The 18,223-nt window shown below is 37.8% G+C and overlaps 1 protein-coding gene across 13 annotated transcripts; it reads right to left on the bottom strand.

The window, feature by feature from the left end:
- Positions 1-9,432: 9,432 nt before the first annotated feature.
- LOC131149502 (probable galacturonosyltransferase 15) lies at positions 9,433-17,751 on the bottom strand. Of its 13 annotated transcripts, none has more exons than XM_058099985.1 (8): positions 17,509-17,751; positions 16,988-17,430; positions 16,633-16,676; positions 13,964-14,140; positions 11,744-12,322; positions 11,341-11,643; positions 10,250-10,456; positions 9,433-9,853 (listed from the first exon to the last, which is right to left on the bottom strand). In XM_058099985.1, exons 2-8 carry the CDS (start codon positions 17,217-17,219, stop codon positions 9,842-9,844), a joined length of 1,554 nt encoding a protein of 517 aa, XP_057955968.1. In that variant the 5' UTR covers positions 17,220-17,430; positions 17,509-17,751; the 3' UTR covers positions 9,433-9,841. The 13 variants fall into 13 exon arrangements, with proteins under 13 accessions (XP_057955968.1, XP_057955967.1, XP_057955957.1 ...); XM_058099984.1 differs by having other exon boundaries at positions 17,513-17,751; XM_058099974.1 differs by having other exon boundaries at positions 9,813-10,456.
- Positions 17,752-18,223: the final 472 nt, after the last annotated feature.

Genomic DNA, 18,223 nt, shown 5'->3' with positions numbered 1-18,223 from the left:
GCCATCATATAAAACTAAGCCCTCGCGGCCATCATATAAAATTTCCTACATTTTCACAAACAGTCCCAATATTTCACAAACATTTTAGTATTTCACAAACATTTCATAACCAATTTTATCCATCTGCCACACAATTTTTCGTATACAGTATATCCTATTTATAGTGTCAAACTATACTTCCCACTATTCATTTTTTACTGAGAATACCATATCATATATCTTAGGTTTAAAAAGACCATTTAAATAGTTGGTTTTCGAAATAACAACTCAAAACATAAATATACATATATAGTGTTTTATTCGATTCAACTTTATTAAAACTTCTGACTTAACTTAATACCCTTACCTGGCTTACAGCAAAGCCTTATGACACCCTTAATCCACGCCCTATGGCGTTTAAAGCTCAAAACCCTGAAACACATTTTCCCCAAATTAATCATCCTTACCCATAGAATACTTTACATTAAACACTCCCTAGGCCTCCTATACTCCGAAACAACCATGAAACTCCAAAATAACTACTTACCCTGGTTTTGCAGTGGTGCCTGAAAAGATCCTGTTTAAGAATCTACTTTGCTAGACTTGTAGAGAATTTCCCTTTAATCCTCGTGGTAGCTTCCAATCGTTGATCTGGGAACCGAACAGGGAAGAAACTGAAGAGAGAGAGAGGGTGAGGCGCCAGCTAGAGAGAGAGAGAGAGAGAGAGAGGAAAAAAATATGATTTCTTACTAATTAAGCAACCCAAAATCCTTTTATATGTCATTAACTCGGTCACCTTCGTCGTCGACAAATTGGCGCCTTCATTGACGAATTGCAGAAGGGCGTTCGTCGCCGAAGGAAGGGTTTCGTCGACGAACGTTAAGCCTAAAATTTAAGTCATTTGGGATCTCTTCATCGACAATGCTTTGAACTTCATTGACGAACCACAGAAGAACCTTCGTCGACGAAAATAGGGGATTCATCGACGAAGCTCACTGAAATTTCCCTTTTTAAAATTTTCTTTATTTTCTGGGTTCGAGTTTCTACATTCTCCCCCGTTTATAAAAATTTCATCCTCGAAATTTGCTAACTAATTCCCATCATATCCTTCTCTCACCATCCATCTCTACTGAAGAGTCAGTAGCCACCCGCATAGCGGCCCCATCCCCAATTTATTTACTACCCTCACTTATGGCGGAGGAATACCGTGGTTACATATATTGTCTCAGGAGATTACAATATTCACACAAAATGCTCCCAAAGACCATTCATAAAGTAAAACCTTAAACAACTAGTAAACTAAACAAACCCTCCTTACCTTACTTGCAATTAAAATTAATACTTACCTGAGCAACTAAATTGATCCGATTACAACTGATCCTCACTAAAAAGTTGTGAATATTTCTGACGTATTTTTAACTCTAACTCCCAAGAAGCCTCCTCCACTACATGATTACGCCACGGCACCTTTACTAACGGTATATCCTTGGTACGCAGTTCCTGTATTTTCTAATCCAGAATCTGAACTAGTACCTCTTTGTATGCCAAAGCATCCCTGATCTCCAAAGGTTCATAACTTATCACGTGCGAACTATCTGACACGTACTTTCTCAGCATTGATACATGAAAAACATTATAAGCCCTAGATAACGCTGGGGGTAAGCCCACTCGATAGGCAACTGAACCAATCCTTTCCAGGATCTCAAATGGCCCAATGTACCAAGGGCTCAGTTTGTCTTTCTTCCTGAACTTCATCACCCCCTTCATCGGAGCAATCCTCAAGAATATCATATCACCGATCTCGAATTCTAAGTCCCATCGGTGAGTATCTGCATAACTCTTCTGCCGACTCTGTGCTACTTTAATCCTCTCTCTAATAATCTCGACCTTTGTAGAAGTCTGCTGAACTAACTCCGATCCCAAAATCTACCGCTCGCCTACCTCATCCTAATACAACGGAGATTGACACCGGCGACTATACAAAGCTTCATATGGTGTTATCTCGATACTAGCCTGATAACTGTTATTATATGCAACCTCTACGAGCGGTAAATATTGAATCCGACTATCCCCAAAATCCAGTACACATGCCTGCAACATATCCTCTAGAATCTAAATGGTCCTCTCAGACTGTCCATCTGTCTGCGGGTAAAATGCGGTACTGAATGTGAGTTGAGATCCCAAGGCGTCCTGCAAACTCTTGTAGAACCAAGAAGTGAAACGTTAATCTCGATCTGAAACCACGGAAATCGGGACGCCATGGAGTCGTACAATTTCCTGAACATAAATCTCTGCCAGCCTATCCATAAAGTAACTGACTCTAATCAAGATGAAGTGTGCAGTCTTTGTCAGTCGATCCACAATAACACATATAGCATTCCTCCCATGCACTGCTGAAAGCAACCCTGATACAAAATCCATTAAGATATGCTCCCACTACAACTTAGGAATATCAAGTGGCTGAAGTGGTACCACTGGCCTTTGTGCTCTGCTTTCACCTACTGGCATATCAGACACTGCTCCACGAATTTGGCAATTTCCCTCTTCATGTTATCCCACCAGCACGATTCTCGCAGATCTCTATACATTTTCGTACTTCTAGGATGCACAATATAGAGAGAGCGATGAACCTCTTCCAATATCGTCTTTTTAATATCTGCGTCGTTAGGCATGCATAACCTGGTGTGAAACTTCAACATCCCATCACCAGAGACATTAAAATCCGCATTCAACCCCTCCTGTATCCCACTCACAATCTCTACCAGCTCTGCATCTTTCATCTGAGCTATCTTGATCTTTTCTCGTAAATTCGGTTGTACTACCAAACTTGCATTGAATTCCTGATGATTTCCTTCCACTAATTTCACACCCAACCTTTCCAGATCCACCCTAATCTTATGTTGAACCCCAACTGCTGAAATTAATGTAGAAACTGACTTCCGATTCAAGGCATCAGCTACAATATTAGTTTTTCTTAGGTGATAACTAAAGGTACAGTCATAGTCCTTAATAAGCTCAAGTCATCTACTTTGCCTTATATTCAATTCTTTTTGAGTGAAGAAGTACTTTAGACTCTTGTGGTTAGTGAAGATCTCGCACTTTTCACCGTATAGGTAGTGTCTCCATATATTTAGCACATACACTACTGCTGCCAGCTCCAAGTCATGCGTGGGATAATTCTTCTCGTACTCCTTGAGTTGGCAAGAAGCATACGTAATAACCTTCCCCTGCTACATCAAGACACACCCAAGCCCTTTCAGAGATGCATCAATATAAATTACAAAACCACCATCCCTTGATGAAATGGTCAACACTGGGGTTGTGACTAGTCGCTACTTCAAATCCTGAAAGCTTTTCTCGCACTCACTAGTCCAATCGAATTTACTGTTCTTTCTTATAAGTTGTGTTAAAGGACCTAACAGTCCAGAGAAACCCTCGATGAATCTACAGTAGTACCCTGCCAAACCCAAGAAACTTCTAATCTCATGCATGTTCTTTGATCTTGCCTAATCTACTACCACCTCCATGTTACTCGGGTCCACTGAGATTCCTTCTCTGGACACTACATATCCTAGAAATACAACATGTTCTAGCCAGAACTCACACTTCTTAAATTTAGCAAATAACCTCTTTTCTCAGAGTACTTGTAGTGCCAGCCTCAAATGAACTTCATGCTCTACAGGACTCCTCGAGTACACTAAGATGTCATCAATGAACACCACAACAAACTGATCTAAATATTCGTGAAACGCCATGTTCATCAGATCCATAAATACTGTAGGCGCGTTTGTCAAACCAAACAGCATAACCAGAAATTTGTAATGGTCATACCGGATTCAGAAAGCTGATACATCCTCTGATCTCACCTTCAACTGATGATACTCGGATCGCAGATCGATCTTAGAGAAAACTTGAGTACTCTTCAACTGATCAAACAAATCGTCAATAAGAGGTAACGGGTACTTATTTTTCACTGTCATCTTATTAATCTCCACGTAGTCGATGAGGAATAACATTGGCGCTCCCCAGGGTGTTACACTCGGTCTTATGAACCCCTTATCAAGAAGTTCCTGTAACTGCTCCTTTAATTCTTTCAATTCTGCCGAAGCCATTCGATATAAAGCCTTGGAAATTGGCGTCGTCCCTGGAGTTAATTCAATGGAAAATTCCACCTCACAATTTGGTGGCAATCCTGATAGGTCCTCTGGAAAGATTTCAGAGAACTCCCTTATCACCATAATATCCTCTAGCTTCAGTTCCTGCTTCGGTGCTTCTTTCACAAAGGCAAAATACCCCTGGCAGCCATCTCAAAGCAACCTCTTCGCCTGAATTGTTGAAAGGATTTATGGTGTAGAGCGCACACATGACCCAACAAATTTAAATTCTAGCTCCCCTGGAGGTCTGAACACTACCTCTCTTCTGTGGCAGTCAATGTTTGCGTAGTTGGATGCTAGCCAATCCATCCCCAAAATAATGTCAAATCCATGCATATCAAATACAATTAGACTAACAGATAGCTTTCTTCCCTGAATTTCCACTAAGTAATCTCTGCTTACCTTGTTACACGCTACCACTGACCCTATTGGCGTGGCCACACCCAACATAGCATCTAACGGCTACGTTTCTACCCCACACAGTTTAATGAATCCACAAGCCATGAAAGAGTGCGTCGCACCTGAATCAAAAAGCACAACAGCTTTACATGAAAGCACATAAATGTTACCTGTAACTACATCTCCTGCATGCTCGGCGTCACCCGGAGTCATAGAATACACCCACTCTTAGGCGGTGCCCCTTTAGTGACCACCTCGGGGTGCATGAGTACATCTCCCATACAGATGTTGTGGAGGTGCAACCTGTGTACCTCTCTCATATTGATGTTGTGAAGGTGCACAGTTCAATGTCGCCAGGCAATCTCTCATCTAATGTCCTGCCCCACTGCACCGATAACAGCTCGCTGATTCAACCCCACACTTGCCCCAGTGTTTCTTATGGCACCTGAGACACGTAGGATACTGGGAACTCCCCTAAGAGCCTCGAGACCCCATCTCCTATTGTTGGCCCATAAAATTACCAGACCGCCTCCATGAACTTTGACTAACACCATACTGAGAACTGTGAGGCAAGAGTCTCTTCTTCTGGTTTACTGCTCTTTCTCCTTCCTAAATACGGGCTTTGACTACCATAGCCCTATCCACCAGTTCAGTAAAACTCTGTGTCAATAACGCCACTACTTGAGCACATATACCCTGCCTTGGACCCTTCTCGAACACCTGAGCCTTCTTTGGCTCATCTGAGACCATATGCAAAGCGAAATAGGACAATTCGACAAACTTGGTCACATACTGCTACACAGTCATAGGCCCCTGGGTCAAATAAAGAAACTCCTCTGCCTTCGCCTCTTGGGTGGCAACAGGAAAGTATCTACTGAAAAAACACCTCTCTGAAGAGGCTCCAGGTAATGGATGTATACCATGGGCACTACTCCTCCACTAGCTTAGCTGACCTCCACCACCTCTTTGCTTCCCCTACCAATTTAAAGGTGACAAATTGAACCTTCTGTTCTTCTATGCACTCTAGCACACCTAACAACTCCTCCATCTCCTAAACCCAATTCTCAACTGCAATTGGGTCCATTTTTTCAAAAAACACCAATAGATTCGCCTGGGTAAATTGCAAGAATGTACAGCCTCTATCAGCGCCACTCGCTGATCCTGCTCTCGGGAATCCCTCTGGGCTTCCTTCCTAACTTGACGTGCTGTACTATGCAACACTCCAAGGCATCAATGTCATCCTCGCTAGAGGTATTCACATAATTGTCCCCTCCATCCATAACCTCCTTTCCCTTGGGTTCCATTCTGAACATAGGATAGAAACAGATTTAAAAATTCCACATTTATTAAGGTTGATGCAAGCATGAAATAACTAATAATTAAAGCACACAAGTTTGCAGTTAAAAGAACATTTATACACTTCTGCTACAAAACTGGTAGGGTACCGGCCCCTAATCATAACACTGACACTACGTACATACTCCTCTAACCCAACGCTCCTAACCTAAATTTCCAAGCTCCAGTCTCTCTACCCAGAAGCGGAACCATTGATGGATTTAGCATGGTTTTCTTGAAATTGTCACTCCAGGAAAAACACAAAAAACCGTCAAAAGATAACTATCTCTAAGCTTTTAAACTAAAACCCAACCTACCCTACCCGTTCTTAACCTTAACTTATCTCAACCTATACTTTGGTAATTATTAAGTGTCAAAGTCTACAAGACCTAGCAAACCTAGGCTCTAATACAACCTGTAGTGCCCTGACCCGCTGCGTGGGCCCAGGGTGCCACTTAAGTATGTATGCATACATGATATCATAATCATTATATAACTGCAATGGAAATAAATGAAAGTCTCAATAATCTTTTACCAGAATTCTATACTATTAGTATACAACAAAGTCTCTCTAAACTCATAATACAAACCATAATACAATACAAGAACTAAGTCAGTATATGCACCCACAATGCATACTACGGGCTTCAACCCAACTTAATTACAACAGTGTGCTTACTAACACTCACAAAAATCTAACTGGCTATCAACCGCCCCGAAGTTCAGTAACCTCGACCTCGAGATGGTCCTGAAAAGATAATTTGTATAATGGGGTGAGACACCTCTTAATAAGGAAGATTAAGTTAACGTTAGTGTGCAGTCAACATGCCAACGTGTTTACAGAAAACATTCATCTTTCATTTAACTAAAAATAGCATTTATACATTATATTCACTCTATACTACTGAAAATATTCATCTCGTTTCCATGGTATAATAGGTTAGTAATCAAATAATATCATTTACATAAATCTACAGATATGCATAAAAGACACACCCTGGGACTAACGCCATTTTTTTCCCCCATGGCACGGGTTGTGTGGCCCAAAAACTGGACTTATGCCCTATGGGATATCAACCCAGACTAAGTCAAAACATACGTCTGCATCTAATCTCCGACTACGCAAGCCTCCGCAACTTGCTTGCAGGAATCGATTGCCCTACCACATCGTGAAAGTTCGGACTTCCAGGGAAGGTACGCCCCTACTCAGGCTAATCGGCTGAGACCACCTACACCTCCCCGCGAACAGTGTGGGTGCACATGGTCTAATACTGAATCACTAGCAACGGTACCGTGCATATAGCATAACTGGTCCTCAGGGTTCGTAAAGCATATCATGCAATTTAAATAATAAAATTATATTTCAATTCATTTCATATAAAACCTATCATGTTATAAAACTCAACCCTCATGGCCATCATATAAAACTAGGCCTCGCGGCCATCATATAAAATTACTTGCATTTTCACACACAATTCCAGTATTTCACAAACATTTCGGTATTTCACAAACATTTCATAACCAATTTTATCCATCTGCCACACAATTTTTCGTGTACTGTATATCCTATTTATAACGTCAAACTATACTTCCCGCCGTTCATTTTTACTGAGAATACCATAACATATATCCTAGATTTAAAAAGATCATTTGAACGGTTGGTTTTCGAAATAACAACTAAAAACATAAATATACATGTATAGTATGTTATTCGATTCAACTTTATTAAAACTTCTAACTTAACTCAATCTCTTTACCTGGCTTACAGGAAAGTCTTCTAACACCCTTAATCCACACCCTACGGCGTTTAAAGTTCAAAACCCTAAAACATATTTTCCTCAACTTAATCATCCCAACCCAAAGAATACTTTACATTAAATACTCCCTAGGCCTCCTATACTCCAAAACCATGAAACTCCAAAATACCTACATACCCTGGTTTTGGAATGGTGTCTGGAAAGACCCTGTTTAAGAATCTACTCCTCCAGACTTGTAGCGAATTTTCCCCTGATTCTCGTGGTAGCTTCCAATTGTCAATCTAGGTGATGAACGGCGAAGAAATCGAAGAGAAAAAGGGTGTGGCGCTGGCTAGAGAAAGAGAAAGAGAGAGGAGAAAAGTATGATTTCTTACTAACTAAGAAACCAAAAATCCTTTTACAAGTCATTGACCTGGTCACCTTTGTCGACGAATTGCAGAAGGGCATTCGTCGCCGAAGGGAGGGTTTCATCGACGAACCTTAAGCCTAAAATTTCAGTCATTCAAGATCTCTTTGTTGATGATGCTCTAAACTTCGTCAATAAACCACAAAAGAACCTTCGTCGACGAAAACAAGGGATTCGATGACGAAGCTCACTGAAATTTTCCTTTTTATAATTTTCTTTATTTTCTAGGTTCGGATTTCTGCACTCCGCCCCTTAAGGGAGACAAGTTGGGCTCAGCCTTATAATTAAGCTGAGGTTTACCTCGTCCCGTAAGGAGAGGTTGTAACGGCTTCTACTCTCCACGTTTAAGTGAGCAAGGATAGTGTAATCCTTGGGAGGTATGCCTAAGGCAAAGATGTAGGCTGGTTTGGCCGAACCTCGATAACAAATATTGTGTATCGCTCTCTCTCTATCTCATTTATTTTACTGCACTTAAATTTTCGAATGTGTATGGTTTCATTTATTATTATAATAATAAGCATGCACAGCTTTATTTTAAATGAAATATGTTTCACGTGTATGTCTGCATTTATCATTTTATTAATTTTCATACACGCATGAAAATGAGATATGATATGTGGTGAATCGATGATATGTTTAAATTAATCGAAAAGTCTGTAAAACCCAATTCACCCCCCTCCTCTTGGGATCACACCAATTCCAACATGAATCAAAGAAATTTTTTTCTTTTTTTGGTGAATCACAAGCTAGTCACGTGATCTTTTTCTTCAATAGTCCTTAACAGCAAATTTTAGATGGTGTATTTCATCCGTTCGACAAAAGTACTGAGAGAGAGAAAATTTTCTAAACAAAGGTGTTTAGGGCGCGACCACTACTTCGACTTAAAGAAATTAAAAAAAAAAACTAATATATGAAGAGGTAAATGAATGCCAATCAACTTGTGACAATTACATTGATGGTCAATCGAAAGAAAAAAAAAAAAAGAAAAAAAGAAAAAAAAAATATACACACACACACACACTCTGATTTTTCTGAGGTGAAGGGGAAAATGAATGTCAATCAACATGTGACAGTCACGTTGATGGTCAATCGAAAGAAAGAAAAAAAAAATCTCTGATTTTTCTAAGCAAAAACAGAAAGGAATTGAGAAGAGAAAATAAATTTTATCCCAAAGAAATTTCACGCTTTGATACCATGAAGAAGTTCAATATGTGAAATAACATAAAAGAAGAGAAGGAGAGGAAGAGAAATGTACATCTTGTATTTCTCAGTATGAATATTACAATGCACTGTAAGGGTATAATATACACAAATTCACAGATAAATTACTTAAATCATGTCGGTGAATTTGCATTTGTCTTGGCAATTTTCTTAGCACATTCCGTGAACTCGAGAGATATATCACACAACTAAAGGTAAAATCATAACATGTAGCCAAAATAACAAGAATAATAACAATAATAAACCAGCCAGTAAAGCATTTAGGTTCTTTAATACAGCTTAACGACGGCCCAAAAGCACTTCTAGGATGCCAAATTTCACATAACCATTTACATTTTTAAGTCATTCTGCATCATTTGATCAGTCCAAACCAGATATCATCAGATGTATGCCTATAAAGCCCAGCAGAATAAAAGAGAAGTTTAAAAGCCAGTGCATGTGTTTCAGATTTTTAATAATTGAGTAGGTCACATTCAGAGGTGGCCCGTAAGCTACCAGGCCCACCGCCACAATAAAACCAGCAGCACAAACCGAGGACAACTTGGCAAAATATCCGCGTCGTTTGGCAAAATGTTGGGCAAGGCCGTCCATTACTTTATGCACTGTGGACAATGGTATTCAAAAAATTTGAAGGGAAAAAAGAAAAACAAATAAAAAAAAAACACACAATGGTCCCTAACAGGAACAGTCTAAACCAATCTCAAAAACATAAAAAGGGAAAAACAAAGAAGTAACTTATAACTAAAATTCGGATATATGGAACCTAGTACCTTCATCTATTTTGTACTATGAACATGGATTAAACATCTCATAATCTGTGGGGGAGCATCAACAGAGACTGAAGGTAAAACCTTCTTCCCTCTGTCACACTATGCCTCTGGTCAGGCCCAAAATTACAGCACGAGAATGAGAGAACTTTGCCCTCTTCACCTCGCAATTCCACACTTCCTAACAAACTCATTCGAAAAATTTACATGTCTGCTCCACAAGCTTCGTACCTTGGGGAAACCGATCTCAAGCCATGGCTTTGCAGGGCCACTGAAATGTATAACTGCTGCATTTTCCAGTGACAACTCAATTTCAGTGGATCGACCCAACCCCGCTGCATGCCATGAAGGATCAATGGGGTGCACTTGACCCTCAAAAGCAATCAAAGCAGGAGGAAGCATTCCTGGGTACCATAGTCCCAATCCAGACTCGAGGCTCTGCAGAAAAACGTAACTATCATGGGAAAAGTAATATTTTATGCACCCACAGAAGTTTCTTTTAAAAATAAATTAAAAAAGTGATCAGGAAATCGCTATAATTTGCTTCTCTCCCTCCTCCCTGCATGCTGTTTGCTGTATTGTCACCTAAAAGGCTAAAAGGGAATGACTTTGGCCCCCTAAAATTTTCAGTCCTATCAAATTGCATTTGGACGTACATGCTAATCAACTCTCTGCATGTCACTCAATGTGCTTGCATGATCAAACCCATCTTTCTTGGAGCAGATAATTTAAGCTGGGTTCTCATGTAGTTCTCCATGAGATTGTCAAGAATGTCTCAGTAGACTGAAAATTTGAGTGTACACAGGGAGGGGAGAGCTCATGAATATCATAAAATAAAAGACACTGTTCTAGTTCCTCTCCTTTCACATCTACAAGCTACTCTAATTAGTATTAAAAAAGGTGTTTGCGCCTAATATATTGTAAATTAGACATCAGAAACATGAAATGATTCTTTCACCATCCATTATTTAGAGGGCTGGTTGTCTTTCAACTTATAAATCATTCTATAAGAAATATGAATATAATTCCTAACGATTATTCAATTTATAAGCAGCTTGTCCATCACCTTGGGACCCTTTTTTATTTTTTACTTTTTGTGGGAGGGGTGAATCTGAATGCGTGTCCTACCCCACACCCCCCTGATTTCTGTTAAACATTGCGAAGGAAAAGACAAATGTTTAAAGATTTTCAGCAGCAAAAGGCAGACCAAGCATTATCAAGAGTAACTCCACTTAAGTTTAAAAAGAGGAATGCATCAAAATACTTTTGTGGGGATTATCAAATAACCAGTTTAATTTATCCAAAAACAAGGATATACTCACAAGTTTAAGCCACTGATGGTAAATTTTTGTGATGTTTGTCCTCCTCCATGCTTCAAGGTCAAACACATTCATACCATACAACCATCCACAGCTATCACAGTTGAAGTTGGATGATATAATTGGGTTGGAAAAATTCAAGTAGTCCTTAAATTTTCTTCCTGGGCAACAATTGTCTCCACACATTGAGTTCACTACAGCACCATTAACTTTCCCGTGGAGATCCAATTCCCACAGGGATGATATATCATGCTGCACTACAGTATCATCATCCAAAAACACTACCTTGTTGAGATCTGGAAACAGCTGTGGCCCATTAAAGTCAATACAATAATCAATGCTCACTAAAAGAACACAGAAAATAAATCAAGTATCATTGCCTTACTATGAAAATTTCAGTAGTTACCTGAGGGATATAAATTCGGAGATGATTCATAAGGGAGAGATGGCTGGGCCTTAGAGCCTCTAGACCTGGCTCATGCTCGTCCAATTGAACTTCTTCCGATTTTAGACTATTGTAGTAATGGCCCCAAACTAAACGATGAATATCCAACATCTCTTTAACTCCAACATTCACTTCTTCGGACCAATCATATTGGTGCAATCCCTTGACTTCCACCACCGCTGATTTAATAGAATTGATTGCGAACCATGCATGCATCGGAGTGTAAGTTTTCTTGTCAGTGATTATGTGAAACACCAATCTTTCAGGATATACTGAGTTCCTAATGGTGGAAGAGACAACAACAGAGGCAGCAAGGACATTATCAGTTAGGACAACAAGGTGGTGGAAGGAAGGGTCAGCCAAGCGAGAAACATATTCAGGTGGAGGTAAACGAGAACGAGCAACAGCATTTACTGCATATTCTTCAGCCAATTTAAGGCAAAAGCAATGTAAGCTCCTGGGGACACCATGTGACGCTAAATGCCAGTAAATGGACTCACGCTGCCTGGCAAATTGAACCTTGCGCTCCATCATATGTAGCTGCATATTAAGAAAAAAAATGGTAATGATTTGATTTGGTGAGTGATATGTCAGTACACATACTAGCTGTAAGCAAATCATAGGGTAAAAGGAGATTAAAATTTTGTGATCCTGATACACTTTTGCAATGCCAAGTAGTACCATAGTAATCACACTGAGGACAACATTCTGTAAGCAGCTATTTTTATCATACAATGCCAACCAACCTTCCCCTCTATATGAGAACTACCTAGGTTTCCAGAAAAAAATAAATAAATAACAAAAGAAGCTAGAAGTTAACACTTCTTTACCATTTCAGGAACCCTTTCAAATGTTTGGAATAAAGGTTCAACAATATTGTTTCAAGAAAAATAAGAGGAAAAATAAAAAAAGACAAAAAGATGTTCTTGAGCTACAAGGCTCTCTATTTTGTGAGGGTAGTGGGAGGGTCGTTGCAATATATGCAACCTTACCCCTACTTTGGTGCAGAAAGGCTGAAGAACCCATGATCAATTGGTCACAATGGGACCAAAAAAAAAAACTAATTAAACAAAATAACTATTTAAAAAATTAAAAAGAAGGGGACATAAGTCTCACTCTCTCTTTCATGATCTTGATTATTTAGGTGTCTTCACTTTTGGTGTAACTGTGTAACAAAACCCCCTCCCTTACAAAACAGGTCGCTGGGCCTTACATATGTACGAAAAGTTCTGTGTAACTTTCCCCATAATTAGACACTTCAAAATGGATCACCTCTCCATTTTCAAGTAGACATAACAAAAACCTAATTTTCAAATGTTCAAATAGGTATGGGAAATAACTATTATTTTATATTACCATATGAATCCTATAAAATGAAGGTTGTACTGTTAGTGCACCCATGTTCCCTTGAGAAATACTTCTAAGGAACTATAATTGGTGGTTCCAAATCCTACATAGAGGAACCATCCCTTCTAAGCATTTTTTCTGTTCTTCCACAATTCCTCTTTGCATAAAGGTAGGCTCCAGGCCATTTGTACCTTTCACCGTTCACGTGAAACCTTTTTCTTGCCTACAAACCTCAAGCCTCAATTCAACAAGCATATTCGTTAACAAATGATAGGAGGCACCCTTACTCTTTTGAACAAGCAACCAGCAAAATGGCTGCCCATACTAGACACAGCTGGAAGTTGGGTCTGGTTATGCCAGCTTGATTAAACTGCAAGTCCCAAAAACAAAAACAAAAAAACAAAAAAAAAAAACGAAAAATAAATAAATAAAAAATAAAAACGATCTGGGTGGTCCTGGTGCCACAGCCCAAAGGTTAGGGGGATAGTCCAATTATCTTAAAAACAGTTACTTGATAATTATACAAAATGATTTGGAACAAGGGGCTACGTTAGCACAATTATATGCTTAACATAATTATATGACAATTATAAATGTTGATTTAAGTTACACAAATATATGATAATTATGAGGTTGATTTAATGCAAACCTAATTTAAAAAGATGGGCTGGTAATGCAAACTGACAAACAGCGAGTGGTGCGACTGACAAGAATAGACCCACAACCAACTCACCCGCCCGCCCACTAGACAAAGGAAAGTATAAGTGCTGTAAAGGTTTATAAAGACGAGAAAAAGAATATAGCCTAGTAATTCAGTGGGCTTTGTCCGCGTACCATCGCCTTGGTCTTGAAAGCAAAAGCGTTAAGGTCTTGTCTGCCAGATGTCATATCCTCCAGAAGGTCTTGGAATGACGCAGGTACAACCCCTATTCCTCCCCCATCATCGGTACTGTTATCAATGGATCCTTGGCTTGCCTCCACCAATGTTCTCGTCAGCTCATCCCTGAGCTTCTTTATTGCAGGCACACCACCACAGTTACACCCAAAAAGAACAAAAAATTAATAAATAAATAAAACAAAAACAAAATCAAAAGAATAAACAAAAAAATAAAGGCATCAGATAATTTGAAGCCGTGTTGACGTATGATGATATGAGAAACAAAAATTCAGAGACACGTCTTTTCACTATTTAATAGCATCTGGGCTTCTATGACTGCTTTCACATAGCATATTTTCATGACTAGTAGTAAAACAGATACTGAAATTTGCAACTTGGCAAGTTGCATTCTTAATTTAAGATTTTCTTTGGGCCAAAAAAACCAAAAAAATAAAAGAACAAGTGTGACTGTATGCATGAGACTGTCCCAGAAAGCATCTGGCAGACGCGGATTACAACATTACTTCCCCAGGATGATCTTGTCCATTGATGACTCTAATAATATTATTCTTACGTTCTCAAATCTAAAGGCCCACGCATTTATATGTAAGTTGTGGCCAAAATGTCATATCTGGATGAATTGAAAAGCAGATGAAAGAAAAATGCCAATAATTGTGTGTGTGTGTATATATATATATATATATATATATATAAGCTTAACAACTTGGGGTCTTAGCCAATAGTACGCTTCTAAAATGCAATTAGATAGTGTATGGGATTATAAATTTCAATTCTTGAATTTTAAAGAGTTTCAATATAATTTTATAATAATTTTTTTAAATCTGAGGTTCTAACTCAATATTCTCAAACAAAAAATTAGATTATTTGCTCAATTTTACTTTCAAGCATAATAGCATTTGGTATTTGGTTACTAGGTGAAATTTTCAATGTCACCCCACCATGTAACACTCACATGTCTTTCAAATTCATTTATCTTCGAAACTGAAGTTTTTGGTGCAAAACAACACCTACAAAAAATTAAGCCCTGTTTCAATGGTGGGAAAAAAAAAAATTCACTTCTTATTTCAACTTTTTAAAAAATTACAAAGACATTATCTTATTTTCCAGTGTTCAACGTTTATTATCTTAGAAAAGTAAGAGTTGTAAATATTGAAAAGCTACAAAACAATATTGCATTTTTGAACAGAAATAAAAAAGAAAATAAATTATTTTATTTTACTAAACAAACTATAAAAACTTCTCAATTTCTTATTTCTTATAAAATAAATAACAAAAATTGCAGAGCTTTCAAGAATAACTCAACATTCAAGGGCTAGCTTAATGGTAAAAACTATTCTTATCATGTCTAAGGTCATCGATTCAAATTTTCATCAAATCCTCGACCTCAACCTCCTCCCCCACAATATCATGCCAAAAATCATATGTGGCTTGTTAATTAGGCTGCTATGTGAAATCTTATGTAACATTTAGTTTACAAAATAAAATAGGAAAGAAATAACATAAAAACTGTTTGAGGATGTTTAATATAACACAAATTATTAAGTAAAAATGTATATTATTTCAATAAAAAATATGAAATAACCTAAGAATGACTATTTCAAAATATTGTCATGAATCTGTTTCTATGATATTCAATACTAGTTGGCACAATAATGTCTTTGCATGTCACATATATTAAAATAACAGTTTTTTTTTTCTTTTAAACTAATATATTTCTATATAATATTTATTTCATCTTCACCTTTTACTATTTTTTAACTAAACATAATGTTACACAACATTTATTTCATTTCACTTTATTCCATTTTGTGAACCAAACATAACCTTATATTTATGGAAAAAGAAAAATTTAAATCATCTTCCACTTAAATTTAACCATCATTTGATTTGACCATATTTTTCAAAATTTGATTTATTCACAATGTTATGTTGATTTACCAAATGATATTAGACTTCTGAAAATCAGACAATATAAGATTAACTGGAATGGTAAATTTGAAGATTTCTCTTTATAATTTATCTAGATCAAGGAGTTTGCTGGAAGAAAGAAGACGAAAAAATAAAATAAGAAAAAATCATTTCTAATTATATATTTTTTATAATAATGCAATTAAAAATGGAAAAAAACTATTTTAATAAAATTAAAAATTAAGAAATATAAGTTAGAAATGATGTGCAAAACCAAGATTTTATTTATTGATTTACTATATATTCTTTTAATTTTTTTTTCTTTCCTTAATATATCACAAGGTTACCAATTAAAATCTGTGAATGGGGAGATTTTAAATGTAGCATTTCGAAACAAGTTTAAACTCTGGCTAGCAACTACCAGAATTTTCAAAGAGAACAGGCTCAATCTGTCAGTCACACGTGATGGAAAAAAGCCTCGACTGCACTATTACACAAGCTAAGAAACAGTATAGCACAGCTGCTAAAATTTCCACGCGTCATTGATACTGTATGTCCGGGGAGACTTTAATGTATGCATTAAAATATTGATCTTTAGTATTAAAATTTAAAATCTTAAAATGTTAAAATCTTCAAATATTACCGCATAATAAATCAGAAGGATATCATACTATGATCAATGGAAGGAAAATCTTACCAGCGATGCGTCACCCTGACCGAAAAACCTCCATCCCATGCAATCTACAGTATCAAAAGGCAAACATTAAATTACATATATTTCCAAATTTAACACAAATGAAAATTTAAAATTTCAAAAACAGTGCAGGAGAATCACAAACAAGGACGAATACAAATGCTTACTCACCTCGGATAGATAATTGGGTAAAGTAAAGCAAACGAAGAGCTCTTTTTTATTTTTAAAACCATAAATGGAAAAAGAAAATGGATGTATTCAACGATTTCTTCTTGAAAGTTTTAAACATGAGAACAAAAGCGCCCTAGATTTTCAAATTCCCAATCTAGAGTATAAGCAGGGAGAAGAAGCGAATTACCGATAGAAGAGGAGCAGGCTGTAGCAGATTCCAGTACCAAAAATGCAATTCTCAAGAAGAGAAAGGGCAAAACAGTCCCAAGAATCAACACAGCCGTCACTATCGCCCGATTAGAAATTCGGCGCGTCGCCGGCGAGGGCTTCCCTCCACCACCTCCTCCTCCCCCGCCGCCGCCCCCGGCGCTCAATATCGTGACTCTTTTCATCCCTGCTGTCGATATGTAAAACTTCATCTTCGCGTGCTGTTGCTTCTTTACGCTCCTGTTCCCTCCTCTGTCCAAACACAAGTGTAGACGGAGAAAGCCAAGGGAGGGAAAAGGGCAAAGAGATCAGCGGGTGCAGAAAGCAAGGAAGGAGTGCACCTAAGGATCCAGCGCTGCGAGATGCTGTGAAAGGGATGATTCGGATTGAATAAGCCGTCAACAATTTGGAGAGATCTGTAATCTTCACAACAAAAACTGCATTTAATTGAGTGAAATTTAAGTTAGAGGTCTCGAGCAAGCATTGAATTCTTGCACTTACTTACATCGGGGTCACCAGTTGGATTCTCTCGGAGTTGATTTCGGAATAATTTCCTACCCACCCTGAAGGATCACTCGAGCGAGAGCGAGAGCGGGGGGAGAGCGGAAAAGCCGAACCAAATGCCGCGTTCAAAGCCGCGGGAAAAAGACCGAAGATTGCGCCATTTGCCCTTCATTTTATCAAAAATTGCGAGTTAGCCTTCGCTAGCTTTTCTCGTCCCCGACAAACGGCGACCTTTAGATTCCTTTTGGCTTTCTGTTGCACTCGGAAGTTAAAATTGGGATTGGTTATCGTTTTAATTTCCAAGTATTGGCTACTAACAAAAGTAAAATTATAAAATTTTGTGCACAATTAATTTTTTTATTTTATGAATTTTAACAACTTTACTTTTGAACATTCAATTATTACGCATTTGTAACAAAAATATCCGTTCTGTGCACGTGAGGCACGCTCCATAGCCTTCAATTTTTTGCTTTTGAAAAAATGACGAGTTATGAAAATATATTAGAAATTCAAAATTAAAATTTTTAACTAGAAAAGATATAGAATTATGGGGATATATTGAAAACTCGATTATCAAACTAACTTGTCAAATTATATATTATTGTATATCTTAAAATTATCATTATTGATCATTTGTAAATGTCAAGTTGTCTTTTTTCTTTTTAAATAAAAAAAATTTGAATACAAGCTTTGGACACACTGTCTTGCGTGG

This window comes from Malania oleifera, chromosome 2, assembly GCF_029873635.1.
Source record: "Malania oleifera isolate guangnan ecotype guangnan chromosome 2, ASM2987363v1, whole genome shotgun sequence".
Taxonomy (NCBI): domain Eukaryota; kingdom Viridiplantae; phylum Streptophyta; class Magnoliopsida; order Santalales; family Ximeniaceae; genus Malania; species Malania oleifera.
Note: the sequence above shows the minus strand (reverse complement) of the source record. Positions and strands in the feature narration are given on the sequence as shown.